We start from the raw sequence: 26,272 nt of genomic DNA, 5'->3' as shown, positions 1-26,272 counted from the left end.
AGAGAGAATTTGTTCCTAATGAATATAATATGGCTAATGATCAAACAGATCTCAGAACAAATGATGCAAAAGGTCAGAAGACTGTGCCACTTCTGTCAATAAAGTGAGCACTTTGAAAAGCTGTTGAATGTGAAGGATAAAAGGAGAAAAAGACCTGAATGTTCCAAGAGGCCAAAGGTTTAGTGTAAAACTGAGAACGTTTGCAGTGACAATTGCAGATGAAAGAATGGAACAGTACACTTAATGGGATTACAAGCAAGTGGTGACCATGTGATGGATTGGCTAACTTGGATGGTTATAGCATGAATGGCGTACAGTACATTCAAGAAGATATACCTGTTATAGCATGAATGGCGTACAGTACATTCAAGAAGATATACCTAAGTGATAGAAGTTATTATAAATACTTAAGATAAAAGCATTACGTAATATAACTGAGGTAGGATTTTGATTGAGAAAATAAGATGGTTTAGGAATCACTTTATCAATATGAAAAAGTTGTGAGAAAAGTTTCTGGGCAGAGGTAAATAATGCATGTGGCATATATGGACCTCAAAAAACCATATTACTGAATGGAGACAATTCAAGGTGGAGATTGCTGTGGCTGTAAGATTTGAAAAAAATACTTTGCTGACAGATTAAAAGTTTTCAATGAGAAATGAAAATAAGATAGGATAGTCATTGGTTTGTTGTAAATACAAGTCTGAGACAAGGATATACATGGATTTAATTTATTATTGTGGTAGGTTTCTGGGAAGGCAATGGTTTGTGTGAAGGAATGTAATGTTTTTTGTTTAGTTGCGTCTTTTGTGCTTTAATGTGGTTGGTTGATGTAAAAAGTTTTTTTTTTTTTTCTCTTGTCTTTTCAGGAGTGAATGAGTGAAAGGTCACCCGACCAACTTTTCCCTTTTTGAAGTTTGCTTTTTTGCATACAGAAGTCTTTTGAAGTTTGAAGTTGGTTTTTGTTTGAAGACTGCTTTTGGTTACAAGATCCTGTTTAGAGGGCTTATGTGTTATGTTCTGCTTGCATAAGAGGGGTGGTGGAGCAGCATAAGCAGTGTCCTGGTTGTCAAAAAAGGCTAACCAAAAGGCAGTAGTGTATAACCCTTAACTCATTTATGAAACCAACCCATTGAGTGCCACAGACTACAGGAACACACATAAATGGAAACCAACCCATTGAGTGCCACAGATTACAGGAATACAAACTGTTAGTGGTGAGCCGAGGGAAGCTGATATCTCTTGAAGTACTGTACTATAAACAAAAGGAGAAGATAAGGCTAGATATGAGGGAAAACCCTAATTAGTGGGTTTGTTTATGGTGGCTGTTGTGTAGTGAATTTAATAAAGAATGCTTCATCGTTTCACTTGTTTAATGCAGGTATTTATTAAGAAGCATGCTACAGAAAACTGATAATTGGTATTTGGTATTCAGAATTATTTAAAGGCTTTTCTTTTTGAGAACAAAAGTAACAGAATAGTATATAAATCTGGTGGCTGTACAGTGATTTTTTTTAACATGGTGAAGGAACTGTGCCCATAAGCAGGTGCTATTGAAGATTTTGCTTTGTCTGTATTGATTTATTTTGTTCTGTTGTGTGCTGGAGTCCCTGATGTTGTAAAGGGCAGGTCACTGTATACTGTATGTATATATACCAGTTGTTTTTTTGAAGCCTGATTACGTAGTTTAAGGTAACTGATACGTGTGAGTGTGTGTGTGTGTTGGAAGTGGTAGTTTTTGTTCTCGAAAAATTTCTATGCTTCAATCTCATATTTGTTTGTATGTACAGTATATATACTTTTTTTTTGGCTTATTGCATCAAAATGTTGTGGATAAAAATGACGGCTATCAAAATGTTTCATGTCAATATGTCGCCAGTCAAAATGTTGTCAATGTTTGTACAGGCAGTCCCCGGTTATCAGAGATCTGATTTCACGGCACTTGTCTAGCAACAATGATAACTGGATTTTCAGCATCGATCCCTGATTATCGGTGCCATTATCACCGATTTTCGGTTATCGGTGATTTTTGGTTATCATCATGCTGTCAGAAACAGAAACCCCACCGACAACTGGGGACTGCCTGAATTGTGAAGCAACCCCGCAACTGGTCAGAGTTTATACCAATAATCTCTGTGCAAGGGTGTTGGCATTAGAAATGTATTACACAATGCAGATGTTTGAGAATTTAGAATGCGACTTGGGAAAACAAGTTTTTGATGATGATGAAGAACTTTTAAATATAAAAGGCAGATATGAACAATACTGCAGGATTAGTAATTGAAGAAGAGGCTCTTAATTACACTGGAGGATACATTGTGAAAAAATTTTCCATGAAATACCCCAATTTAGGATCCAAACAGTATGAACTGTATGCACCACCTTATGAACTTCTCTAACTTAGTTGAGAGAAATTTTCAATTCTATACATGGAGAAGGAGGCCTTTAATAAGGAAAGAATTGCTTAAATGGTAGTTTTATTCACCTTTTACATCTTTCTTCTAGAAAATAATGATGTGTATCCAAATACCTATAACCATTATTTACAATTATTACACCTTCCAACCATTATCTAACTGCATAAAAAAGGCAAGTTTAACCCTTATGGGACAGCTAAATATCTATCATGCACACCCCCAAGACTGGGCAAACTTTAAGATTGGCTAATTTAAAAAAAAAAAACATCGCATCAAGGGAGAGAGGAAGTTATGCAAATGCACATGGTGCAAGAAAAAAAAAATTCTAAAAAAATGTTCCCTTCCTTCAACAGGAAGCTGAATATGACTATAGTATTTACAACCCTGTGTGGGGCCTCTTTCCCAAGACACTCATAAAATTATGTTAATTTTACCAAGTTATGCATGTTTTTTCTAATAATATACTTTATTTTATTTTGTAAAATTATAATTACAGCTCACACAATATCATAAGAGACAAGAACTAAAATCAGTAAAAATTCTGAGTATATTTGTTGTAAAATATTTATGCGATTTACTGAGATGGGGAGATGCAGTAACTTTTTGTGAGGTAAACATGTTTTTTCTAATATTTCTTTGCACTTTTATTTGCAAAATTACAATTATAGCTGGCATACTACCCTAAAAGGTAAGAACTAAAACCAACAGCAATCCCTGGGTATATTTATGAGCAAATAAGTAAAAAAGACGTACATTCCCCTCTGAAATCTCAAGGCACACTGACCGATGTCTCTCCCGAGCTGAGCTAAATAGTTGCCATAAGTCATTTATGGCCCACTGAAGTGCTATGAACATTTTTCCCGCTAAATTCATCCAAACCAAATGGTGCACAATATTAATACTCATATGAGGATTCCTGCCCATTAAGGATTAAAGTTTAATGATAGCTGAAAAAAACTAGCTCTATCATTTCTGAGATTCAAAAACTTCCTGGCTCTTCCACAACAGCATCATTCTCGTGTGAATCCGAGCTGTTATATTCCATGCATTTCCAAACGGTTTTCCCAGCTTGATCAGTTTTTTCCTTTCGAAAAAGAAACCATGATAATTCAACAGATTGCCTCCTTTCTAGCTTTTTACAAATTCCAGAAGCATTGAGAAATTTTTAAAATGAAAGATCTGGATCAAGACTGACAGACAGTTCCCCAAAACAGACTGACTAAACCGCAAACCAAATGAACTCTAAAATACCTTGTTTATATATGTATAGAAGACTAAAATGACCTATTATTTCTTGCTCATCATTTCCTTTTTGCTTGGCCATTAAGCCATACTCATCGTCAGTGACGACATTACAACACACAACATATTGACATGTGTCATTTTGCAGTGATGGCATACTGACGCACGGCATTTTGTCGTGCAACATTTTGACAGGCAACATTTTGACATGAAACCTTTTTTGGGTTGCCTCATGCTGTGAAAGGGCCCAAATTTCATCTGATTTTGTGAGACTGGGGTTCAGTTACATAAATTAGTTTTAAGGAATTGAGTTTTTTGTAAACTTCTATATTCCTACTTTGGGTCAATGACCACAGTTTCTCTTTCGGTAAGCCCCAACATTACCTTTCTGGATGCATCACCTTCACAATGGAGTGATGCAAGAAAAATTGAAGAGAAACATGGCCTTGAATGGAATGTGGTGCTCATATTTGCAGAATTACAGTGGTAATTGAGAGATAGCAAGGGAAATTGCAGAAACTAGGAAAGTCTGAAAAGGTTTTGAGAGAATAAATCTGAAAGTAAATATAAGCCAAAGTTTGATGATGACAGTAAATGAAAATCAGGAAGTCATAGCAATGAATGTCAATTCTGATGGTGAAAAAATGAAAGGAGGGTACAAGCAAAATGAACTGGAACAGAAAAAAAATGTTTACCTATGGCAAAGCTCAAATGTTCATTATGATGGGAGTGTTAAGACAACCCTTCTTTTTGGAAGGAAAGTAATGATGCTGAATACAAATCAAAGGACACAAATAAACAGTTTGCATAGTATATGTGGGGTTAAAAGTATTGAAATATAATAAGAATAGTAGCAATACCTGCACACCGAAGTGGTAAAAATGCTAGCACTGGTGAATACACCATTCCCTGCTTTGAAAGGGTCTGGTTATATATAGAGAATTTAGGAAAATCACTATATGAAAGTATGTAAAATTTGGAAGCGTCAAGAGGAAGGTGGAGAAGAGGACCTATAAAATACTGGATAGATGGCCTGAAAGAGGTACTGAAAAGGAAGGAGGAAGGGCCTTAATACTGACCTTAATATTCAAGAAGCACAAAGGAACATGAGATAGAAATGAATGATGCAGTGTGTAAGGAGGTTCAACTGACTGCTAATGAGCCTCCTGGAAAGTTTCTAATTTTTTTCTGCACAAGGGATTCATGCACAATTAAACAGTTATTAAGTCTGAATGTGAGTGTGGTTACTTTCTTGTTTTCTCTGCAGTTATTACCCCTCAAGAAATACTGCTTGACAGAAAACAATAGCAAAGTAATCTCATGTTTCTGCAGAATGAAAATGAACACAATGCAACAACCATAGCCTATTAAGTGAAAAGCTCATTTGAACAGCAATCTTCTGCAGACTTTAGCAAAACAATAAGTAGTTCAAATACAAATGGCAACACCAAAAACAAGAATTAAACATGAAGTTATTGCAGGCCAGTGTTATTTCTTGTAAAAGAAATTTCTATAAATTACAAGTTAAAAAATTTCTTATTACATCTAGCTGTTTAATGGGGCATGCCAATGGCTGAATTTTGAAAACATTGAAAATTAGTTATGGACAGTTTGGAAAGTTTGGTGTTCAAATAATCCAATCCAAAAGTTTTACTGCTCAACAAAATTTTTCAGAGAAGCTGATAAACAATTTTGTTCATTTTGCATGGCTGTGTGAGTGACAAAAATTATTGCAAAACTTTCGTAAGGTCCTCTCATCCCGTTAAGTTGGAAATTGTCTTCATTTACTTTAGTGCCCTACTAAAAATTGATATTTTAGAAGGAAACACAGAGACCTACGAAAATCGAAAATCAGGTCTATTTAATTTTATTTTTTTCACAAATCAAGAATAATTGTGCCACCAAAACGGATTTTCACATCTGTGACTACAGTATTATATAGAATACAGCAAAAAATATGTAAATCAACAAGTTTTATACAGATAAACAAAAAATCAGATACAAGAAGGCAATGCTCAACAAGAACTTTCTTCAGGAGGAAAAGTGAGACATATTTAAAACAAAATAAAATATTATATTCTAGGTGCATTTAAATTCTACTTTTATGTGTTTTTACATATTTTAGATATTGTAATATTCTTAAGAGTGTGTGTGTATAATATATATATATATATATATATATATATATATATATATATATATATATATATATATATATATGTCCTTGCTTATTGGTGGTGTCGGTTAACGGCGTTCTGGTTTTATGGTGCTTGGCTAACAACGTCATTAACCAAATTTTCGGCAACGATAAGTGATTTTCGGTGTTGGTAAGTGGTTTATTGGCATTGGTAAGCGGTTTAACGGCACCGATAAGTGGTTAACTGTGCCAATAAGTGGTTTATTGGTGCTTACGACATCGTAAATACCATTTATTACTATAATTATCTGCAATTTTTGGTTAGCGGAACTTGGCCAGGAACAAAACCCCCGCTGTTAACCAGGAACTGCCTTTACCTCCTTTTCATGTAATAAAATTCCAATAATTCTACGACTTATACTGAACCTTTTAAATGCTCCTTGAACATTTTGTTTGTTTAGTGTGCACGAAAACAACTACCATTTTCAATTAATATACATGGCAGGTGGAAGCACACATTTCTTTTCATCTGATTTTTTAAAAGTAAGAGTAAATTATTTTTCTAAAGAAGTAATTTCACAGAAAATGTCCTCTACCTATAACAGTTTTAAAGTTATTAAAAACGAGCAATAATGTACTTTTTTCTTTTGCAGTTTTCTCAACACTTCTAATGTAAAGAAGTAAATATACAATACATTTATAAGAGATAATTGCATAAAATTTCAATGAAACTTATATGGTTTGTAGTAAACATAATAATGTTAAACTTAACTTTAAGAAAAGTATTTTGGGCGGTACTTTTTAATATGAATTCCTATAAAACAGGTTTTGGCGTAGGAAAAACCTATTTTCGGTAGCCGCTGTGAGACCTCAAAGGAGTTACACTCTCATGGTGGCCCCAAGGCTCCATAAGACAGACCTACCAATTACAAAGAATTCTCTTATACTTGGTCTCAACCAGAATAGTGCTCATTGGCACAGTGACAGAATACTGTATAAAGAACTCAGGACAGGAGGGCCCCTCCTGTCTTACAATGATTACCAAGGCTCTACGTCACACTCGCACAGATGTGACAAAAAGTCGGCGCCACCTTCATTACACGCCAAGTCTGTGCAAGATAAATGTTCACCCCAGTCCCATGCCTTATCGTCATGAAAAGTGGGTGGGTTTGAGGACTCAAAGCAGCTACCAAAAATAGACTTTTCCTACATCAAAACCTTTTTTTTTTATAGCATAGCCACTATTTGTCCTCAAAAGAGCTTACAAAAGAAGCTGACAGGTGACAAAATGGCTTAGCTCCTAATAAATAAATCACAACAACCCAGATTAATTTTTGGTCCAAGGCATACTCATAGGTTATGAACCATTTTCTTTAGTCCAGATACCCATAGGGTTTGGCAATAAAGAACAAGGTACAACACACGAACCAAGATGTATTATTCTTGTGGGTCAAAGGTGGCTTACCTAATTATGTTGGGTCAGGCCATGGGATTATTGCATCTTCCCCAGCAATATCTCAGCATGACCACCATTCTCATGGCAATACTGTAGTGTTTCAAAAACTTTTTATTCAAGGTAAAGTCATAGTTATAAACAGTTACTTTATTCTGGATACCCATTTGGGTCTGGCAACAAAGAATAGGAGACACATGAACCTATACAGGCAGTCCCCGGTTATTGGCAACCTCGGTTATTGGTGATCCGGTTTTATGGGGCTTGTCTAGCAACGACAATAACTAGAGTTTCGGCAATGATAACTGGATTTTCAGAGCCGATATGCACCAACACCCACATAACAGAGGTGCTGATAAGCACCGATGATCATCTGTTTATCAGTTAGCGTAACGCTGTTGGGAACAGAACCCCCGCCAATAACTGGGGACTGCCTGTAAAGGTATTATCCATTGTGGTTCTACAGTGACTTACTAATTATGTTGGGTTTGGCTGCAGGATTATTGTGCCTCCACCAGTTCAGGAATACTGTCCATAATAACCACTCCATACACTCATAGACTTCTTCAAAGGAAACATTTCTGAAGAAAGTTAACATTATACTCACTTTTTGGACGTCATGCCACTTAGGAAAGAAGTGAGGGTCTGACTTTTAATGAGGACCACTAAAATAATTCTCATCCAAAGTAGAGAGTGGTTTGTTTGTGCTAAGGTGTAAGAAAAATAGGACCATCTGGGATGTTTACCATGGCATCTAGGTAAACCTTGAGTGCTTAAACCAGGCATAATATTTTATATGAAATGCAGAGTTCCTTGGCCAGGAGTAATAGGCCAGCAGACAGTAGCAAATGATAACTAGGTGTACGAGTGGTGAAATGTCTTTGTTTAAGAGAGTCCAACATGCTACTCTGAGCTCTTGATGTCAAAGCAGTCAAGAAAACTACCTTTTGCAGCACATAAATTGAGCAGATAACAGGAGTCTAAGAACCTTATTCAGGAACCATGTAATGGGAAACCTTGCAGGAGTTGACCTTTGCAGTGTAAAGGACTGGAGAATGGAATTACAGTAAACCCCATGTATTCACGGTCTCACTACTCGCGGATTTCTCTGTGGAACGTATCTACCTATTATTCACGGAAAATTCGCCAATTTGCAGTATTTTTCACTGAGAAATATTCACTAATTACTGTATTTTCATATTTTCATGACTAAATGCACTTTTTGTGATAAAACTATTAAAGTACTCAGGTATAAGCATTTTTAGGGGGCGGGATTTGTGTTTAAACTATCAAAATAGGCAGTTCTAAGTGTTTTTTGAGGGTTTTAAGTATTTGCGGATTTTAGCTATTCGCGGGGGATATGTACCACACACCCCGCGAATATGGGGGTTTACTGTAACAATTTCTATATTAAAATCAAGTCCTAAACCATAAGGCAAAGGTTCTGCCAACGCTTCCTTGTATGCCATGATTGTTGAAATAGCATGGCACTTGACCTCAAAAGATAATAAAATGTAAAACTCTTTTAACATTTTTCAACTGGGCTATCAGTATGGGGGTAACCTAACCACATTTCCCACAGACTGGTACGATAAATAGATGAAGACCATAGTTTGCACTTGGTACCTAGCAATGTTAGGCAAATAATCCTCACAGTAGACTAGATTTAAAATTCCAGGTGAAGGTCACTGCTCAGAAAGGAGGATGCATAGACCACTTCCCCTCCTCCTGCCTGGGATAGAACAAGAGAGAGTAATATAAAACCCCAACTAACACACAGTACCATTTATTTTTCCTTCCCCTAGTAGGAGTGTTTTGTTTGCTTTGAAAGGGGTGCTGATGCTATTGTTGTCCTTTCTTCTGTTGTTGGAGGGGCCCTTCAGTAGTTGCCATAGGCTTGTACGGCTCTGATTCACAACAAGCTTTCTTAAGCTAGGGAAGAGTAAATTCTTAAGGGTATTGTTTCCTAGATTCCCCTTTTTCAAGAACAGTATGTATATTGTGCAATTCTACTGTCAGGCTCATTCAGGAAGTTGTGCAACAACAGACTCGTCAAAAAGGGTCACAACAGATAGGGGAGAAAGCAATAGGGAGGTTACACTGGGGAGCAAAACGTTGGAGCCCACCAATGTTTCCTTTCAAGCCATAATGTGACACTCCAGAAAATCGTAGTGTGCTCCCAATGGGGTTCACATAAGTGTTTTGGCTACTGCAGTGAACATTGATCTGGATGACATTGGAAGCTCTATAATTAGGCGGAGCCTAGCATAAAATTCAGCTATGGCTGTCCTGAGATTTTTCTTATAGGGGTCCAAAATTCCTGGGTAGCCATGTCCAATGGGAGCTTTTTTCCCCTCAGAAGAGAGGAAAAATGTTGCTCATTCCTTTGTAGCACTATCAGATACTGGGATGGTGGGGACAAATGGCTTTATTTCTGCCATAAATTCTTGTTTCCCCGTCAACAAAAAATTCAGAAACTCTGCTTTCACATGATGGATTATTTCAAAAGTGAAGAGACAGAAAGCTGATGACTCCAAAGAGGTTATTGGTTCTGTAAAATTGTTGTACTATATTTTCCATTAAACTGGAGAAAAGTGGCTTCTATGGCCTTCATTAATATGGTTGCTTCTATTTGGCTTTCATTGCTATATTATTAGGCAGGATAACCGTCTCCTTCAATGGTTTCTGAATTCCTACTGACAAAGGGACCAAGCCCCATTCAGTATTGGGAAAGCAACTCTATCCCAAAATTCTATATGCTCAACCTCAATCAATTTTCCGCATTTTCCATCTGGTGAAAGGATGCACACCGAGGTGTCTCACCAAGGGTTATCAGTATCACTCCCAGGGGGGCAGATACTGGTGCCTGTACCACATTCTGATCTGAGGTTTTATTGTCCAATCTGGTCGCAACTGTTACCATTAGGAGCTCTGGGAGTAAGCAGGATGTTTCTTATTATCCATTCTGATTTCAACGGGGGAACTAAACAACTGATTCAACTTCTTTTTGGGCTTAGGTTTTTTATTATCCTGTTCCCATGACCTAGGATTTTTGGTGAGAGTCCTATCTCCACCTAGTTTAAAGGATGAGAAATTTTACATACCATACCCATTTCCATATCCAGGACACCTGAATTCCTCTTAGGAATCATGGATAGCATCTCTGTGCAGAGGCTCAGTAGCAAGTGAGTCCTCAAGGGAGTTACACTGTCTTGGGGTCACCCTTGATATAGTTCATGATTTCCTCCCGAAATTCTGAAAGTACTGCAAGCAGAATTTTCGCAGTTGTATCACCACTGCCTGGCAGTATAGAAAGTACAGCAAGCTGAATTCCCTATTAGGGAAGCCTGCATGAACTGATGAACAAAGGCAGCTGTATCATCACTGCCTGGCAGTACAGAAAGTACAGCAAGCAGCATTTTCCCATCAGGGAAGCCTGCATGAACTGACTGAGCCAAGACAGTCATATCATCACTGCCTGGCAATACAGAAAGCACAGCAAGCTGAATTCCCTATTAGGGAAGCCTGCATGAACTGATGAGCCAAGGCAGTTGTATCACCACCGCCTGGCAGTGTAGAAAGTACAGCAAGCGGAACTTTCCTATCAGGGGAAGCCTGCATGAACTGATTGAGCCAAGGCAATATAGAAAGTACAGCAAGCAGAATTTCCCTATTATGAACTGAATGAGCCAATGCATTTGTACCACTACTGCCTGGCAGTACATTAGTCCAGGATATATCACAACCCAAGAAGGTACAGACACTTCAGATGAGGGATGGTCCCCTCAATACATGATTGTAGCATGGGAAAAGCAAGATTCTCATTTGAAGTATCTCTCTCATGTAAAACAGAAGACTTTCCTAGATCCATGGCTATAACCACTTATGTTAGGTATCAGTGACCTCTCTCCCAAGGAAAGAGACTTCGTCTTCATCGGAGAAGTTGAAGAGGGAGTTCCTAGAAACCACTGCCTTTGGAGTATTGGCCCAAATGTGGATTCTGCTCAGAGAGGGATGGAAACACACTGCCAGTTCTGCCCGAACATGTACAGTAATCCTCTGCAGCTCTGTTGGAATCTTTAACAAATACAGTAGACAGCTTAAAATGAGCTCTTCCATCACTTAACTTGCTGCCAAAAGCATGTGGCATATTTCACACATGTCCCGCCACCAAACAAATTCTCCTTTATTCCTTCTGGGGGTGGCTCATGGCAGGTAGTTAGGAACTATTTCCACAGGCAAAAAGCAGACAAACTTGCTGTGGCACAGGCGTAATAGTAGCCCAGTAGTGGTAAAAGGAACAAGTGTATAGGCTGCAAACACTTAAAATTAACCCAGACCTACATGGCCACAATTACATGTCCATAGTATGATGTACGAAAACATGATCAATGGGTCATATTCATAAAATAGGATAGTCAAACCTCTTAAAACCGGCACTCTGTGGTCCTGGAACTCCCGTGGTTCAGCTTGATTTTGAATCAGCCACCATTAGTTCGTTGAGCGGCGCCACATATTGTTTACAACTTTTCTCAGAATCTGCATTATATTATCTGTGACTTTCATCTCCTTAATTTAATATCGTCATAATTACACTGCGTCCTTGACTTTCGGTGGGGAATCCATTCCAATCCGCACCATAAGTTGATTTCCGCCGTAAGTCGATTTTTCTCTATTATCGGTGCTTTAGGTGCTGTAACTTAATGTTGCATCAAGTTACAGCGCTGTACGCGCCATCAACACGATGCCTACTCTTGCTGTTAGCACCATAACTTGATGTTGCATCAAGTTATGGTGCTGTAAAATGCCATTAACGGCACTGAAAAGCGTCGTAGGATTGAATCGCCATAAGTCGGTGGCACCATAAGTTGAGGATGCACTGCATTGCTATTAGTTTCTTCATCATTTATTTTGATTGTTGAGGGTAATAAAATGACAAAATAGATTATTAATTTTGGCAATTACTCAGTGCATTTGAACATTGCCATCAAAAAAGTAAACAAAGCACAACACCATCTATTGAGGAAAATGAGCACTAAAAATTCACTAACTAAAGGGGGATAGAAAACCTTTTCTAACATAGATTAAGATTTATGCCTTGTGCTTCTTACCTCTAGCATCATCTGATCTCACGGATGGCATATTGAATGTTTAAATATACTGTACAGCTATATAAAAGAAATGATCAAGACCATATCACCTATTCACACTACTGCAGTTGACTGCTACAGCAGCAGTGTGTGTAGGTGATACGGTCTTGATCATTTCTTTTATTTAGCTGTATATTTACCCATTCAATATGCCACCCATGAGATCAGATGATGCTAGAGGTAAGAAGCACGAGCATAAATCTTCATCTTTGCTAGGCAAGGTTTTCTATACTTCCCCTTTAGTTAGCGAATGTTTAGTGCTCATTTTCCTCAATAGATGGCAGTGTGCTCTGTTTACTTTCTCACAGCGAATGCACTGACTGATTGCCAAAATTCATTCTTTATTTTTGTCATCTCATTAACCCCTCTATAATCAAAATAGATGACGAAGAAACTAAAAGCAATAATTATGAAGATAGTAAATAGGAGATGAAAGCCACCTATAATATTATGCCGATTCTGAGAAAATTTACGTTGCTGACGTATAGTTAGGGTAACTCAGGAATGTAGCCTAAATTTGTTATATAAAGTAACACTATTTTAAAGAAAATTATACAGTATGAAGAAAGAGTCCGAAGATTTTACATAAAATATGAGTTATAAAATGATAAAGTGAAAATATATGAATAATACAATGATAAAAAGTGCTATCAGAACTTTGCTAGCAACTAAGCTAGACTGTGTTTACATAGGGGCTTGATTTCTTTTGGGTCTATTCTATATTCTGAGATTTCCTGTGGTCCGGCTGTAGCCTGATCCCAAGATTCCCGGATTTAAGAGGTTGGACTGCAGTAATGTATTAAAATATTAATTCACAATTACTACAATAACATTGTAAATCCTTAAAGGATTTACTCACCAATGCTTCTCAACTCACTTAAGACAAAACTAAACGGAAACCCATACTGTATATTTCTACACATTTCATAACCTATGAATACCTGGTCATTTCCAAATACAAGGTAAAGGTAATGTAGCCTAGGCCATAGACTACCTTAGTTGATACATAAATAAAATACTTTTGAATTCCTTTAGGAAAAATATAAATATCACGACAAATTCTCAACACCTGTGCCGTCACTACCGGCAGAGTAATATCTGTTGAAGTAGATCTGCATGAATGTACGAGTATTCCTTTAACACTGGAAAGAACACCGATATTGAGGATAACTGGGGAACTATCGCTATCACAAAACCATTTAGGATTGATTATAAAATACTACCAAGGAAATACTGGCCTTTAGTAAACCACCAGGCTCATAATGTCAAGCATGATTTGTAACTACGAACACAGCTATCTTTCATAAACAAGAAAGTTAGGCTAACCCAATTTACCCTTTCGGTAAACTACAAATTATCTATGAATGCTAAAAGGGCATCATATAATAAGTTTCAATAATAAAATTGTCTAATGATTTTGCCTTAATGCTAAATCTCAGTAAAAAAAAAAAAACAGCATAGCAATTACAGCATAGCCTAGGGATCTATTCCTAGCTTCTCACCTAGCAAGAGGCTTACTGGCTCCCAATTTAAAAAAAAAAGTAAGCCTGCCCATTAAAATTTTAGGAAACAAAAACTTTTCAATGGGTCTTAAAAGTAAGTATTGGCAGTCCCCAGTTATCGACGGGGGTTCCGTTCTGATGGTTTGATGGTAACCGAAAATCGCTGATAACTGAAAATTGGCGATTTTCAGGGCTTTTTCGGCACTGAAAATTGCATATTTTTTGGTTATCGGTGCCTCTGCTAGGCAGGTATTGGTGCCAATATCCAATTATCAGCGCCGATAACTGGAAATCGGCAATTACTGGCGCCAAAAATTGCTGATTTTCGTCGCTAGACAAGCGCCGTAAAACTGGATCCCCAATAACTGGGACTGCCTATACTTAGCTTGACTTGTGTAAAGTTGGTGAATAAAGCGAGTACTGTGCAGCAGCCGAACAAAATTCCAAAGCACATCCTGGGTATGAGTGAACTCTTGGACAGACCAGAGTGTAATGAGGATGGCACCGACTTCTTGTCACATCTGTCCGAGTATGATATAGAGCCTAGGTAATCGTTGTAGGACTGGGTATAGAGCCCTCCTGTCCTGAGTCCTTTATATTCTATCAATGTGCCAACAAGCACTATTCTGGTCGAGACCAACTATAAGAGAATTCTTTGTAATTGGTTGGTCTGTCTTATGGAGCCCTGTGGGACCGTGAATGTGTAACTACTTTGTTGGCAAACAGTGGCTACTCTATCAAAAAATTTTTTATTAAGTTTATGAGTAAATTTTTAAATGTAATAAATTACAAACTTAGGAGGTTGAATTATTTGATTTTCTAAGGTGAGAATTTTAGGCTGAATCATGACAGGTGAATATCTGAAGCAAATCCCTTCAACTACATGGTCAACGTCTCAACATACATTTTAGTGGGCCCAATGGCTTTGGGGCATCCCTTAAAGTTTAAATTAAGAGTTATTGGCATTAAGAACTTCCTGGCCTGTATAAACAACCTATTGCTTTATTTTATCTCAAATATTCTCTTGTAACTTTATCAAGCATCTTATATTTAACAAGGTCTACCTGTAATTGTTTTTGTGGTTAATTAGGTATAATACAATTATTTAAAAAATATGAAATGGGAAAGTTGATTAACAAAAAATTAAAACATTTACACTGACAAGTATAATACTGTACTCACCTAGCTTCTTCTTCATTTGTTAATGGCAAATACTGTTCAAGTATTATGATCACTAAGAGCCATGAGACCATGGAATGCACATGTACACCAATGAATGCTTACAAAAAATGAAATTGTATTGTAAACATATAAAAAAATAAGGCATATTCATTTTAAAAATTAGCAACACAAAATATTACAAGATGGACACAAATGAAGATGATTTTAAAGAAAGCAGTAGGCACAACATACAGTGTAGCCATTTCCTGTACCTAAGAATTATCTCATTCTGCATCCTACGGGAAAGACAATTCCTGCATATGAACATAAAAGTATTATAAAATCTAATGTAATTGATATTACAACACAAAGGGCATTCTACTTCACTGCAATTCTCTGAACACCAAATACTATACAAAAAACCCTAGTGACTACACATTAGGAAAATACATACTGTATTTGCCCAAATGTCATAGATTAAAAGCTTTAGGTTTATTACTTTTCAACAGCTCATACACTCTCCACAATAAAATCTTAAAACTGAGTTATAATATGAATAATATAATTATTATAAGTGAAGATACTGTAATGAGTTCTGTGAAATATAAATCCATTATGTGGAATTATTTCAAAAAGGTTATCACATGTACACGAGATGGCACATGGAAAAGTTATAAAAGGAATCTATAAGTTTAATGTAGGAAAAAATAAGTAGGCTACCTACCTACCGTAGTGAGAGAGAGAGAGAGAGAGAGAGAGAGAGAGAGAGAGAGAGAGAGAGAGAGAGAGAGAGAGAGAGAGAGAGAGAGAGAGAGATGCTTTTTTTTTTACAGTTACTGACCCAGTATATTTTGTTACATTGTTACAAATATGGGAAATTAAGGTAGATAATTGCCTTTTGCATAAAGTTTTCAGTTTAAAATGTGATGGTTGCTGTTTATAACCACAGTGAGTGTTTACAGTTATGCAGTATTGACAAGGTAGGGATAGTATGGGTATGATTGTAGTTTTACTTGACCTTATCTGACAGAGCCTTGGCTCTATAAATCTAGATAATTGAGAGATTGCAATACAAGCATATTTAGTATATGTGGTTATGTTGTACTGACAAGGGAGGGGAGGTTTTTGGCCTTTCCAGATTTTGCCCCTATCCAGCAAGCCTTGGCTCTTTGTTGCTGACATGGGAGATATTACTGTAATTACTGTAACTTTTTAAAACTTTCCTCAATATGAAAAAATTTATAATAAATGTGCCGTTAACAATAAATCAACAATTACTTTATGAAGATAAACAGTTTGTTTCATTGTTTGCACTTTGCTTGATTCTGCAAGTAGTTGTGTAAAAATTTATTTCAAAATTTTTACTTATTGAAAGATATGAGTATATTTAAATGATAAAATATGACTAATATGTATATAAATTTGATGCACTTTACTTGATAAAACCTTTTTTTAGATTTACTTAAACTTCTAGCCAATGCAAGTTATCTGATTATCATGTGTCAGTGTACACTGATTGCTGTACAAACTGCAAAGATTTTTTTTATTTGATCAATAATGAATATACCATGGATCACCAAATCTGTGAATCTGAAATGCCAACTGCAAAGTAAATACTTTTCTGATATATGAGTAACTCTTAGTTTTAAAATCCCTACTACTGGAAAATATTTCAATCTAAAATAATAACCAATTAACCTATAACAGCTTCCCAAAATTCAAACCAAAAACCCATCAGTAAGGTGGTACATGTAGTAACCACAAAATTATCATTAACTGTGGTGCCAAAAAGGCAGTTATCTGGAAAAAGAAAAAATTTATTACTTAAGGACTAGCAACATTTAACAATCTGGAGCAAGGTTTGAAGGGTAATGTTATGATGCCCTGAACTACAATACAGTCCTCTTTTGTGACATCAGATGACATTGAAAGACTTCAGTGCTGTTAACACAGACAACTTTCTATATAGACAACAAACATGAAGAGCCACTTACATACATGTTAAAGAAACAATACGGAAAACTTTCCGGATTTTTTCCTAATTCCTTATTCTCACTCTGGATTACAGATTCAAAACAAAACTCACTATGCCTTGCTAATAGGGAACAAGAAAATACAGTGTGTTTCAAAAGTATCTTGCAATGAAAGCATTCTCTTAATGTGTTTCAAAAGTATCTTGGAATAAAAGTATTCTCTTAATACTGCAACCTTTCTGTGGAATAACAATTGTTAGCTTGATCCTGTTCAAGTAAAAATGAAAATACTTCTAAGTATATAAACATTTGCCTGTACCTTGAAAACAAGCAAACCTAGAATTACTTTCACAAAGTAAAAAATATGAGTCTTTGGCAGCAATATCACAATGCATGCAGTTTTCTTTCACATAAGAAAAATGTAACACTTACAACACATCATGATATCAGTGTTTATCACCCCAGGAACTTTTCTTTTTCATTTGCTGAAAAAAAGTGTCAATTCACCTCCCACTTCAAGTCCATACTCATGAAAAAAACTTGTTGCACTATATTATATTCAAAAGAAAATATAAAATATGCGTAACCCTGTAAAACTCCTCAATCTGATGGACCCGCATGCTTATTGCCATAAAATGCAATGACTGATATGGAAGAGCATGCAGCAACAGCCCTTATGCCATGCCCTTTAAATGAAATAATGAAAAGAAAATGTTAAATAATATTAAAGCATGGGTCACATGCTGTTAATAATACTGTACTATAAAACAAAATTAAGCTGACTTTTGATGGCAGATGCACTGACCACTAAAAGCTTCATCCGTGATGACTTAAAACACAAATAAATGCTGGTGAATCTAGTTTTTTGCAATCAGTACTGCATGTATCATGACCCATCCAAATGAATAAAAATAACATGTATATACTAAGTCAAAAAGGAACAATTCTAAAATCCTGCTACAAACTTAACAGAAAATCCATTATTACACTGAAAAACAGCTACAGTCTTCCCATGTTAATTGTAACTTTCAAAATCTAGCAATAAGGGAAACACTACTCAAGTTCATTAGTCATTAACCTTCAAGCATAATGGAACTATTGAAGTTCTTATCTTCTGATATACAAAACTATTATGAAATTTAACAAAACACTGAACTGTGCATTGTTTTCAGCAAAACACTTTGTCCAGTTGGCTTTTGGTCATTTCTGTGTATCTTGGTTACACAATCATAACAAAGGAAACTGTGTTACAATCTTTTCCAAAATCTATTAGTAAAATAAAGCCCAAGAATACTCACTCTCTGCTGATTGATTCCAGGGATTTCCGTCGAAGTTCCTCTACTGTGACACCATTTGCAGCCTCCCAAGCCTTTTTATCTCTTTCAAAACGCTCTCTCTCTTCATCCAACTCAGCTACATCAGATTCAAGCTTTTTTCGGACTGATTCATTTCTTTTTTGTAACTGCAACATAAAATAGGAAAACAAATCTTACAGAAATGAGACCAACTCCAATGTTCACAGAATTATCCTTCACTTTTTGACCTACATGATGCTTCCAAAATGCAACATTAATATATACTTTCAAAGTCTGTAAACTACAGCAATTACAAAATTCATCTTGCTTATAAAAGGATATGCTCATACTTACATCAGCTTCCAACTCATTCAATTTAGCCATCTTTTCCTTGACCTTCATTTCAAACACCTGTTCCATTTCAGCTTCCATTTTCTTCATGCGACTGGTATGTTCTGCCTTTTCTTCTTCCATTTGAGCTAGAGGGTTCCTATGAATAAGAAATTTTACTATAAGTCCAAAAGCTCATTTGTGGGATATTTGAAGAAGAAAAGTTTGTTCTTCAGATAAATGAAGAGTCCAGGCCTATGAAAGTTATTTCAACTCAACCATCTGGTTAAACTAGATAATAATAATAATGATAATAATAATTATAATAACAAAAATGAGGTCTACAGGGAAAATTTAAGGATGATGTTGAAAAGCTAGGCACCCATGAAAAAGTATCATTCACTTTTCAACAAAAATGAACACATGCAGCATGAAACTAGTTTTAAAACATTTTTCTTTGAAACTGATAAACGTATTAATGGAACATTGTTCACAATAACCATCTTACCCACATACAGTACTTCAAATGCATACTTCAGGGAATAAAAACAGCTACATAGAGAAATACTCAAAAGCACCATTAAGTGTCCAGTTACTCTGATAATTCATTGAGTATAAACATACAAACTAATGTACTATGCAATAATTATTTCTGTATCATTTCTGCCAGTCATTACTAAGACATTTATACCATATATCCCTCAACTACCTTAACTGCCATGGGGAGGTTCCCAGCCATGGCAGCAACTAGTGAGAAGCCTAGATATATGGGGTCAAGAGGTGAAAACAAGTTGAACAAAGACTGAATATATGACGAATGGGATGGATAATTACCAGCAAGCCAAGATTAAGAGGTGAACATCCAGCATGTTTTATTACCTGGACTTCATAATAGATGCACAGGGTGATGTGGATAATGGGGTTAACCCTTCGTGAGTAGGCATCATCAAATGAAGACTATTTAAAACTTTAGAGTAAATTCAGGGTATCGTCCCCTGACAACCAACATTTTGCACCATACAGTTTGAATGAATTTTGCAGGAAAAATGTTCAGATCACTTTATTGGGCCATAAATGACTCACGGCAACTCTTACAGCAACTCTAACAGAGACTTGGTACAGGAGAGAGAGAGATCAGTTTGCCTTGAGATTTCATGGGGGAATGTACTGCAGCTCTCCATCCCAGGATGTTTCATAAATATTTTACAATAATTATACGTGCTCAGAATTTGTTACCAATTTTAGTTATCTGTTGCATTGTGTGAGCTGTAATTATAATTCTACGAAAAAAAATAAAAAAAATTAGAAAAAATATTTATAACTTGGTAAAATCAGTATAGTAAACCCCCCATATTCACATTCTCAAGGTTCGCGGACTCACCCATTCGCGGGTTTTTTGTGGAACCTATCTACAAATTTTTTTGCGGGAAACACGTATTCACAAGGTTTTCTATGGAACCTATCTATAAAAATATTCGCAGGGAACCTGCCTAATCGCGGATGCAGATTTTTTGTCTTTTTCGTATGGCAATATTTTGTATTTTCATATTTATTGTATAATAACATTAAATAATCATGTAAATCAATAATAATACTGTACTACATTACTGTACATATAATAGTACTGTAATAGAAATTAAATAATAATATTATGTAATACTACACTGGGTACCTTAATAATAATAAATATTGTAGTTAAATCATACGGGTAGTAACTGGTGATGAATGTTGATTGCAGTATGCTGTAGATGATGATGATGATGAATTAGCTGTGCAGTACAATGAATGACGGGAGGCGCTGTCATGTTAAGGTATTTGAACTTGGCAATGAAGGTGGTACAGTAGGGCTGCATGAGTATTTTACCTTGTTCATGCTCAATGCAGGCAACCGCAATTAATGTCATGCCGTATTGGTCTGCTGCTACTTCGTGACTTTTGCCCTCTCTTAATAAAACAATCATGTCTACTTTCTTCTCATCAGTCATTGATTGTAGGCTATTGGCCAGAGGCATTAGAAGCAGCAGAGCATTCAGAGGACATCTTAATGCACGATTTCAAAACACACAAACGAAAGATAGCAATGAAACGAGTTATATTGGGTTATTTGCTGATAATTTGCCGCTACGGTATACGCATGGTACTACTGTATTGCGTGTACATATACTAACACTGATATTCTGCGCACACAGTACGTACATTTTATTAAATGTTTTGTTGTAGGATGATTTTTAAATATTACATATAGTGCAGTACAGTACTACGGGTAGTACGTAGAGCATATCTAAAATACGTAGGACAACAGGAATAGCAGGGTACGTATGTTTACGTCTGCGGTACATAGCATTTTCATGTATGTACTAAGTATATATTCATGACTACTGTAAGTACATTTTGTATAATGAAAAAAGATTTACTAATTCTCAAATATTACAGTACTGTAATATATTAATGTAAACAGCAAAATTTCAGTAACATATGTTTTTCTTAAAAGTGCTTCACCCAAGCCACCTCTGCAAATATAAAGAACTCGAGATGCTGGACGCTGTGTACCCAGGACCAGTGATACTCAACACGCTATTGGCTGTCATCTGCAAAGCAGCCAATCGAGAAGCACCATTCACTTTCCTTGGCGCTCATTGGCTGTTCACTTGGTGCTGATTGGCTGAACATTCACAACCAACTCGCAAACATGGAATTCTGGGAGACCGCATCCACGGCATCCTTCTCAGTTCGTGCGTAGTTTGCAGCAGCATCTTACCGTGTGAAATCGCTCATCTTTGCATTTGGTTTCTTAATCTTTGTGCATCACTGCATTCAGCCCTAAAAATGCCCCTAAAAAACGCCCTGCTCCTTCAAAGACTTCTGGCAGAGTCTAAAAGAAAGAAGATAGTTATGAAACTCGAGGAGAAGGTGAAACTTCTTGACACATTAAAGGAGGGCAAAAGTTTTGCCACAGTTGGCCGCCATTTTAATGTTAATGAGAGCACAGTGAGATACATCAAGAAGAGGAGGAGATACGCAAGTCTGTGAGTATGAGCTACTTCGGTAGTGCAAAGACAGTTTTGACAGTGAGGGATAAAACAATCGTGAAGATGGAATCTGCTCTGGCATTCTGGATAAAGGACTGCCGGAAGAAGGACGTGCCCCTCGACTCCAACATCATTCATGAGAAAGCGTGACAACTCTACCAGCAGTTATCAATTGCTAAGGAAGGCAATGACGTAGTACAGGCAGGGGAAGGTGTTGACGTAGTACAGGCAGAGGAAGGCGTTGAAGAAGGCGAATTAGAATTCTTAGGCTTTGATGAACCAGCGTCTACAGAAGCAGAAGAAGAAGAGGGGGGAAGAGGCCCCAAGCAGGACCATCATCAGCACCTCAAGGTTTCCAGGCCAGCAAGGGGTGGTTCCACCGATTTCAAAAGTGGTTCCACCTAAAGTCTGTTACTCTGCATGGGGAATCAGCATCTGCAGACATTGAAGCAGCCGCAAAATATCCGGAGGCCTTCAAGAAAATCATCATGGAGAAGGGCTACCATCCAGAACAGGTGTTCAATATGGATGAGATTGGCCTGTTCTGGAAGAAGATGCCTTCCCAGACATACCTTATGAAGGATGAAGCTAAAGCTTCCGGATTCAAGGCCCAGAAGGATAGGGTTACCCTCATCATGTGTGGGAATGCAGCTGGTTTCATGCTTAAACCAGGCCTCATTTACAAGGCTGCAAACCCCAGGGCCCTCAAGAATAAGAACAAGGCATTGCTTCCTGTGTTCTGGATGCATAACCCTAAGGCCTGGATCACCAAAGTCCTCACAGAGTACTGGTTCCATCAGTGCTTCATCCCTCAAGTTAGGCAATACCTGAACGACTTGGGCATGGAGTTCAAGGTGTTGCTGATTATGGATAATGCTGGTGGCCACCCTCTTGATCTTTATTACAAGGGAGTCCAGCTTGAGTTCCTCCCTCCCAAAACCACCTCTCTCCTCCAGCCTATGGACCAGGGCGTGATCCCGTGCCTTCAAGGCACTCTATACCGGGACTCCCTCCAGCACCTTGTGAATGCAATGGACAATGACAGTGAATTTATGCTAAAAGAATATTGGCGTAAATTCATGATTGCCACGTCTAACCATTATCAGCTGATCATTGAATGACATGAAGAAGGAGACCCTGAATGCATGCTGGAGCAAGTTGTGGCCAGAGTGTGTTCATGATTACAGGGGCTTCTCTCCTGAAGTAATTCAACATTTGGCCATTAATAAGGCTGTCCAGTTGGCGAGGATTCTAGGTGGAGAAGGCTTCAAGGACATCACCGAGGATGAAATCGGCACCCTTATTGATGCTCACTCTGACCCCCTGACGGACCAGGATTTGGAAGAGCTGACGAAGTCTGCCAGTGAGGAAGAAGATACGCCAGGTTCAGGGGAGGAGCAGGAGGAAGAGGAGGGCGACCTGACTTTGGAACGTCTGTTCCACATTAAGAGAATGATCAAGGATACGCAGGAGTATGTTTCAACATGGGATCGTTTTGTGGAACGCTCCTTAAGTTTTCAAACGTCCTTGATTTAGCATGGGAGCCCTATAATCAAACCCTCACCACCATGAAAAAGCAGCGACAGCAGCTGCCTATCACCATGTTCATCAAATGGATGAAGAAGGCCCCTCCAAAGCCTCCCAAATCATCTGAAGTAGTGCCTCTCGAATCACCTGATGAAGTGCCTCCCCAATCGCCTGAAGTAGCGCCTCCCCAATCGCCTGAAGTAGTGCCTCCCAAATCAACTGAAGAAGTGCCTCCCGAAGCACCTCCTGAAGGTGAAGAGGCACCCTCAGATGAGTTGTAACACCTCTGCTTTGCTGTGCAGTCATATCTTCATCGTCATTCATAGCACTGCACAGCTAATTCATCATCATCATCTTTAATCAACATTCATCGCTGGTGAGTACCCGTATGATTTACGTATGTAGTAATCTTAATATATATATATAAGTGGTATTAAATTTTTTTAAAATGTGCATACATTTTTTTTATTTTTTTCTCTCTTTTTTTGTGAATTACATATATGTAAATACCAATGTTCCCCCCGAAAAGAAAATGGGACCGCTTGTAACTGTATGAAAGAAAATATGCGTGGCTGAATACACCGGGGGAACTGGATTATTTTCACCTACAGCTGTAAGCCATACAGTACGTACAAATGTAATGATAAAATGTCTAAGATGGCTTGGAAATTATATTAATAGTATCACTTCAAAGATTAATACAGTAAAAAGGTAACAGTTTAATGTATATTTGATGTAGACTGGTATTTTTAGGCATACTTTGGTGTTTGACCTTTCATGGTAGACAGGTACAAATATACGTAGTATTAAATTTTTTTAAATGTGCATGTTTTTTTTTTAATTTTTTGTCTCTCTCTTTTTGTGAATTATATATACGTAAATACCAATGGTTCCCCCTGAAAAAAAACGGGACGGCTTGTAACTGCATGAAAGAAAATGTGCGTGGCTGAATACGTAGGGGGGGCTGGATTATTTTCACCTACAGCTGTAAGCCATACAGTACATACGTATAAATGTAATGATAAAATCTTTAAGATGGCTTGGAAATTATATTAACAATATCATTTCAAAGATTAATACAGTAATAAGGTAATATTTTAATGTATATTTGATGTAGGCTGGTATTTTTAGGTATACTTTGGTGTTTGACCTTTCATGGTAGACAGGTATAAGTGTTTTTAGAGGCGGGTTGTAAGTATTCGCGGATTTGAGCTATTCGCGGGGGTGTCTGGAACGTATCCCCCGTGAATACGGGGGGTTCACTGTATAAACTATGATCATAGCGATCAATGTTTTGGTTTGGAAATGTTTACACAGTGTTTATTTTGCCACATTTAACTCAGTTCAGAGTGCTTTTCTTGTTTCTAGTTAGCATAAATGAATCTCTAGAGTCTAGATACTTTATTTATATGGGGCAAAGTTATTTTTCGTTATACGAAGTGTTCTCAAGTCGAAATATAACTAAAATACGTATTGTCGTGAAATTAATATATCTATTATTTTCGTTAATAGATGACGATTAATGATGGCCATTTGGGGGCGTTTGTTTTGTGTAAAAAAATTCAAGATTCTGTTCGCTATTTTCACTTGATTTCATCATAATACGATCTTTACGTATTTATCATTTATCGGCGTAAAAATAACAGTAATGTGTTCTTTCATGCCCAGTAGTTTTGATTAAAATACTCTCTCTCCCATTTTAATTACGATCAAGTTTCATCCACATTGCCGATGCACAATAATACAGTATAGTCATTAGTAGCTTGAACATTGTTTTCTCAGCTTCAGCTACAACTTGCAGCTTAAATTTAGCAGAATATTTCCTTGACGATCCTTTTATCCATACCGAATAAGGGTATAATGTAAAAATATATCAGTCCTATTCTACTTAACATCATTTGTGCCATAACCTACCGTAAATGTTTATTACCATACGACGGTCGAAATACCTGGTAAACGGCTGTTGTTATCAGATTCGGTTATGAGCGGAACAAGTTTCTTGGTCGGTTGTTTATGGCTGTATGCATTTATGCAAGAGTGTAACGTTACTAACAATACTTTTATCATTCTCTTTTACTTTTTTAACTAGAAGATGTGATAAAGAGATGGAGGAAAAGTTGCCTATTGCAATTTGGTCTCTCTCACTGCCTGATTACGATGCTGCCTGTGCCTGTGGGAAATTTAAAAATATTTTATTTAAATAATCTTGTCGTATCAGTATTCACTGCTTACCCCATTGCAAAACCGAATTATCGTAAAGTGAATTATCATAACCCGAGCAGTACCCAAGTATTTTAATAGTTTCATCACAAAATGTGCATTTAGTCATGAAAATGAGATGAAAATACAGTATTTAGTGAATATTTCTCAGTGAAAAATACCACGACTGGGCGAATTTTCCACGAATAATGGGTAGAGATGTTCCAAAGAGAAATATATATATATATATATATATATATATATATATATATATATATATATATATATATATATATATATATATATATATATATATATATATATATATATATATATAATATATATATATATACTGTATATATACACATACATATACATATATACTGTACATGTATATACATATATACATACATACATACATATATACACACACACACACACTATATATATATATATATATATATATATATATATATATATATATATATATATATATATATATATATATATATATATATATATATATAAAGGATTTTGACAAAGGAAAATCTATTTCTGGAGAGGGGTCGTGTCACCCGGTGAAATAGTCCATTCAGCACTTATTTCTAGGTAATTCCGTTTGCTAGATACCAGAGAAAGCTAAATGAAATGCTGGAGTTACTACCCCCAGAGAGAGCTCCACTAGATGGAGTCGGTGTATGGAAAAGGGTGAACTACAAAAACACGGAACCTTATCCTATAGAGATTCCCAATGTCAAAAAGTCCCAACGAGAGGTGCCGATACAAGCCCATGCACTACTCATGGACTGTATACAAGGCAACACTAGCCGCATTCCATGTTAGCACCCACCTCACTA

General features: G+C 36.8%; 1 protein-coding gene across 25 annotated transcripts in view; it reads right to left on the bottom strand.

Moving 5' to 3' along the window:
* pnut (septin 7-like protein pnut) overlaps nucleotides 1-26,272 on the bottom strand; it is a 483,231-nt gene that overhangs the window by 37,515 nt on the left and 419,444 nt on the right. For all 25 annotated transcript variants that reach the window (XM_067107220.1, XM_067107226.1, XM_067107227.1 and 22 more), the window contains 2 exons: nucleotides 18,685-18,820; nucleotides 18,334-18,497 (listed from right to left, as the gene is read on the bottom strand). In XM_067107220.1, the coding sequence (XP_066963321.1) occupies nucleotides 18,334-18,497; nucleotides 18,685-18,820 (300 nt within the window). The remainder of the gene's footprint in view (nucleotides 1-18,333; nucleotides 18,498-18,684; nucleotides 18,821-26,272) is intronic.

Source organism: Macrobrachium rosenbergii, chromosome 8 (assembly GCF_040412425.1).
Source record: "Macrobrachium rosenbergii isolate ZJJX-2024 chromosome 8, ASM4041242v1, whole genome shotgun sequence".
In the NCBI taxonomy this organism is placed as follows: domain Eukaryota; kingdom Metazoa; phylum Arthropoda; class Malacostraca; order Decapoda; family Palaemonidae; genus Macrobrachium; species Macrobrachium rosenbergii.
This window is presented reverse-complemented; position numbering and strand designations above follow the sequence as displayed.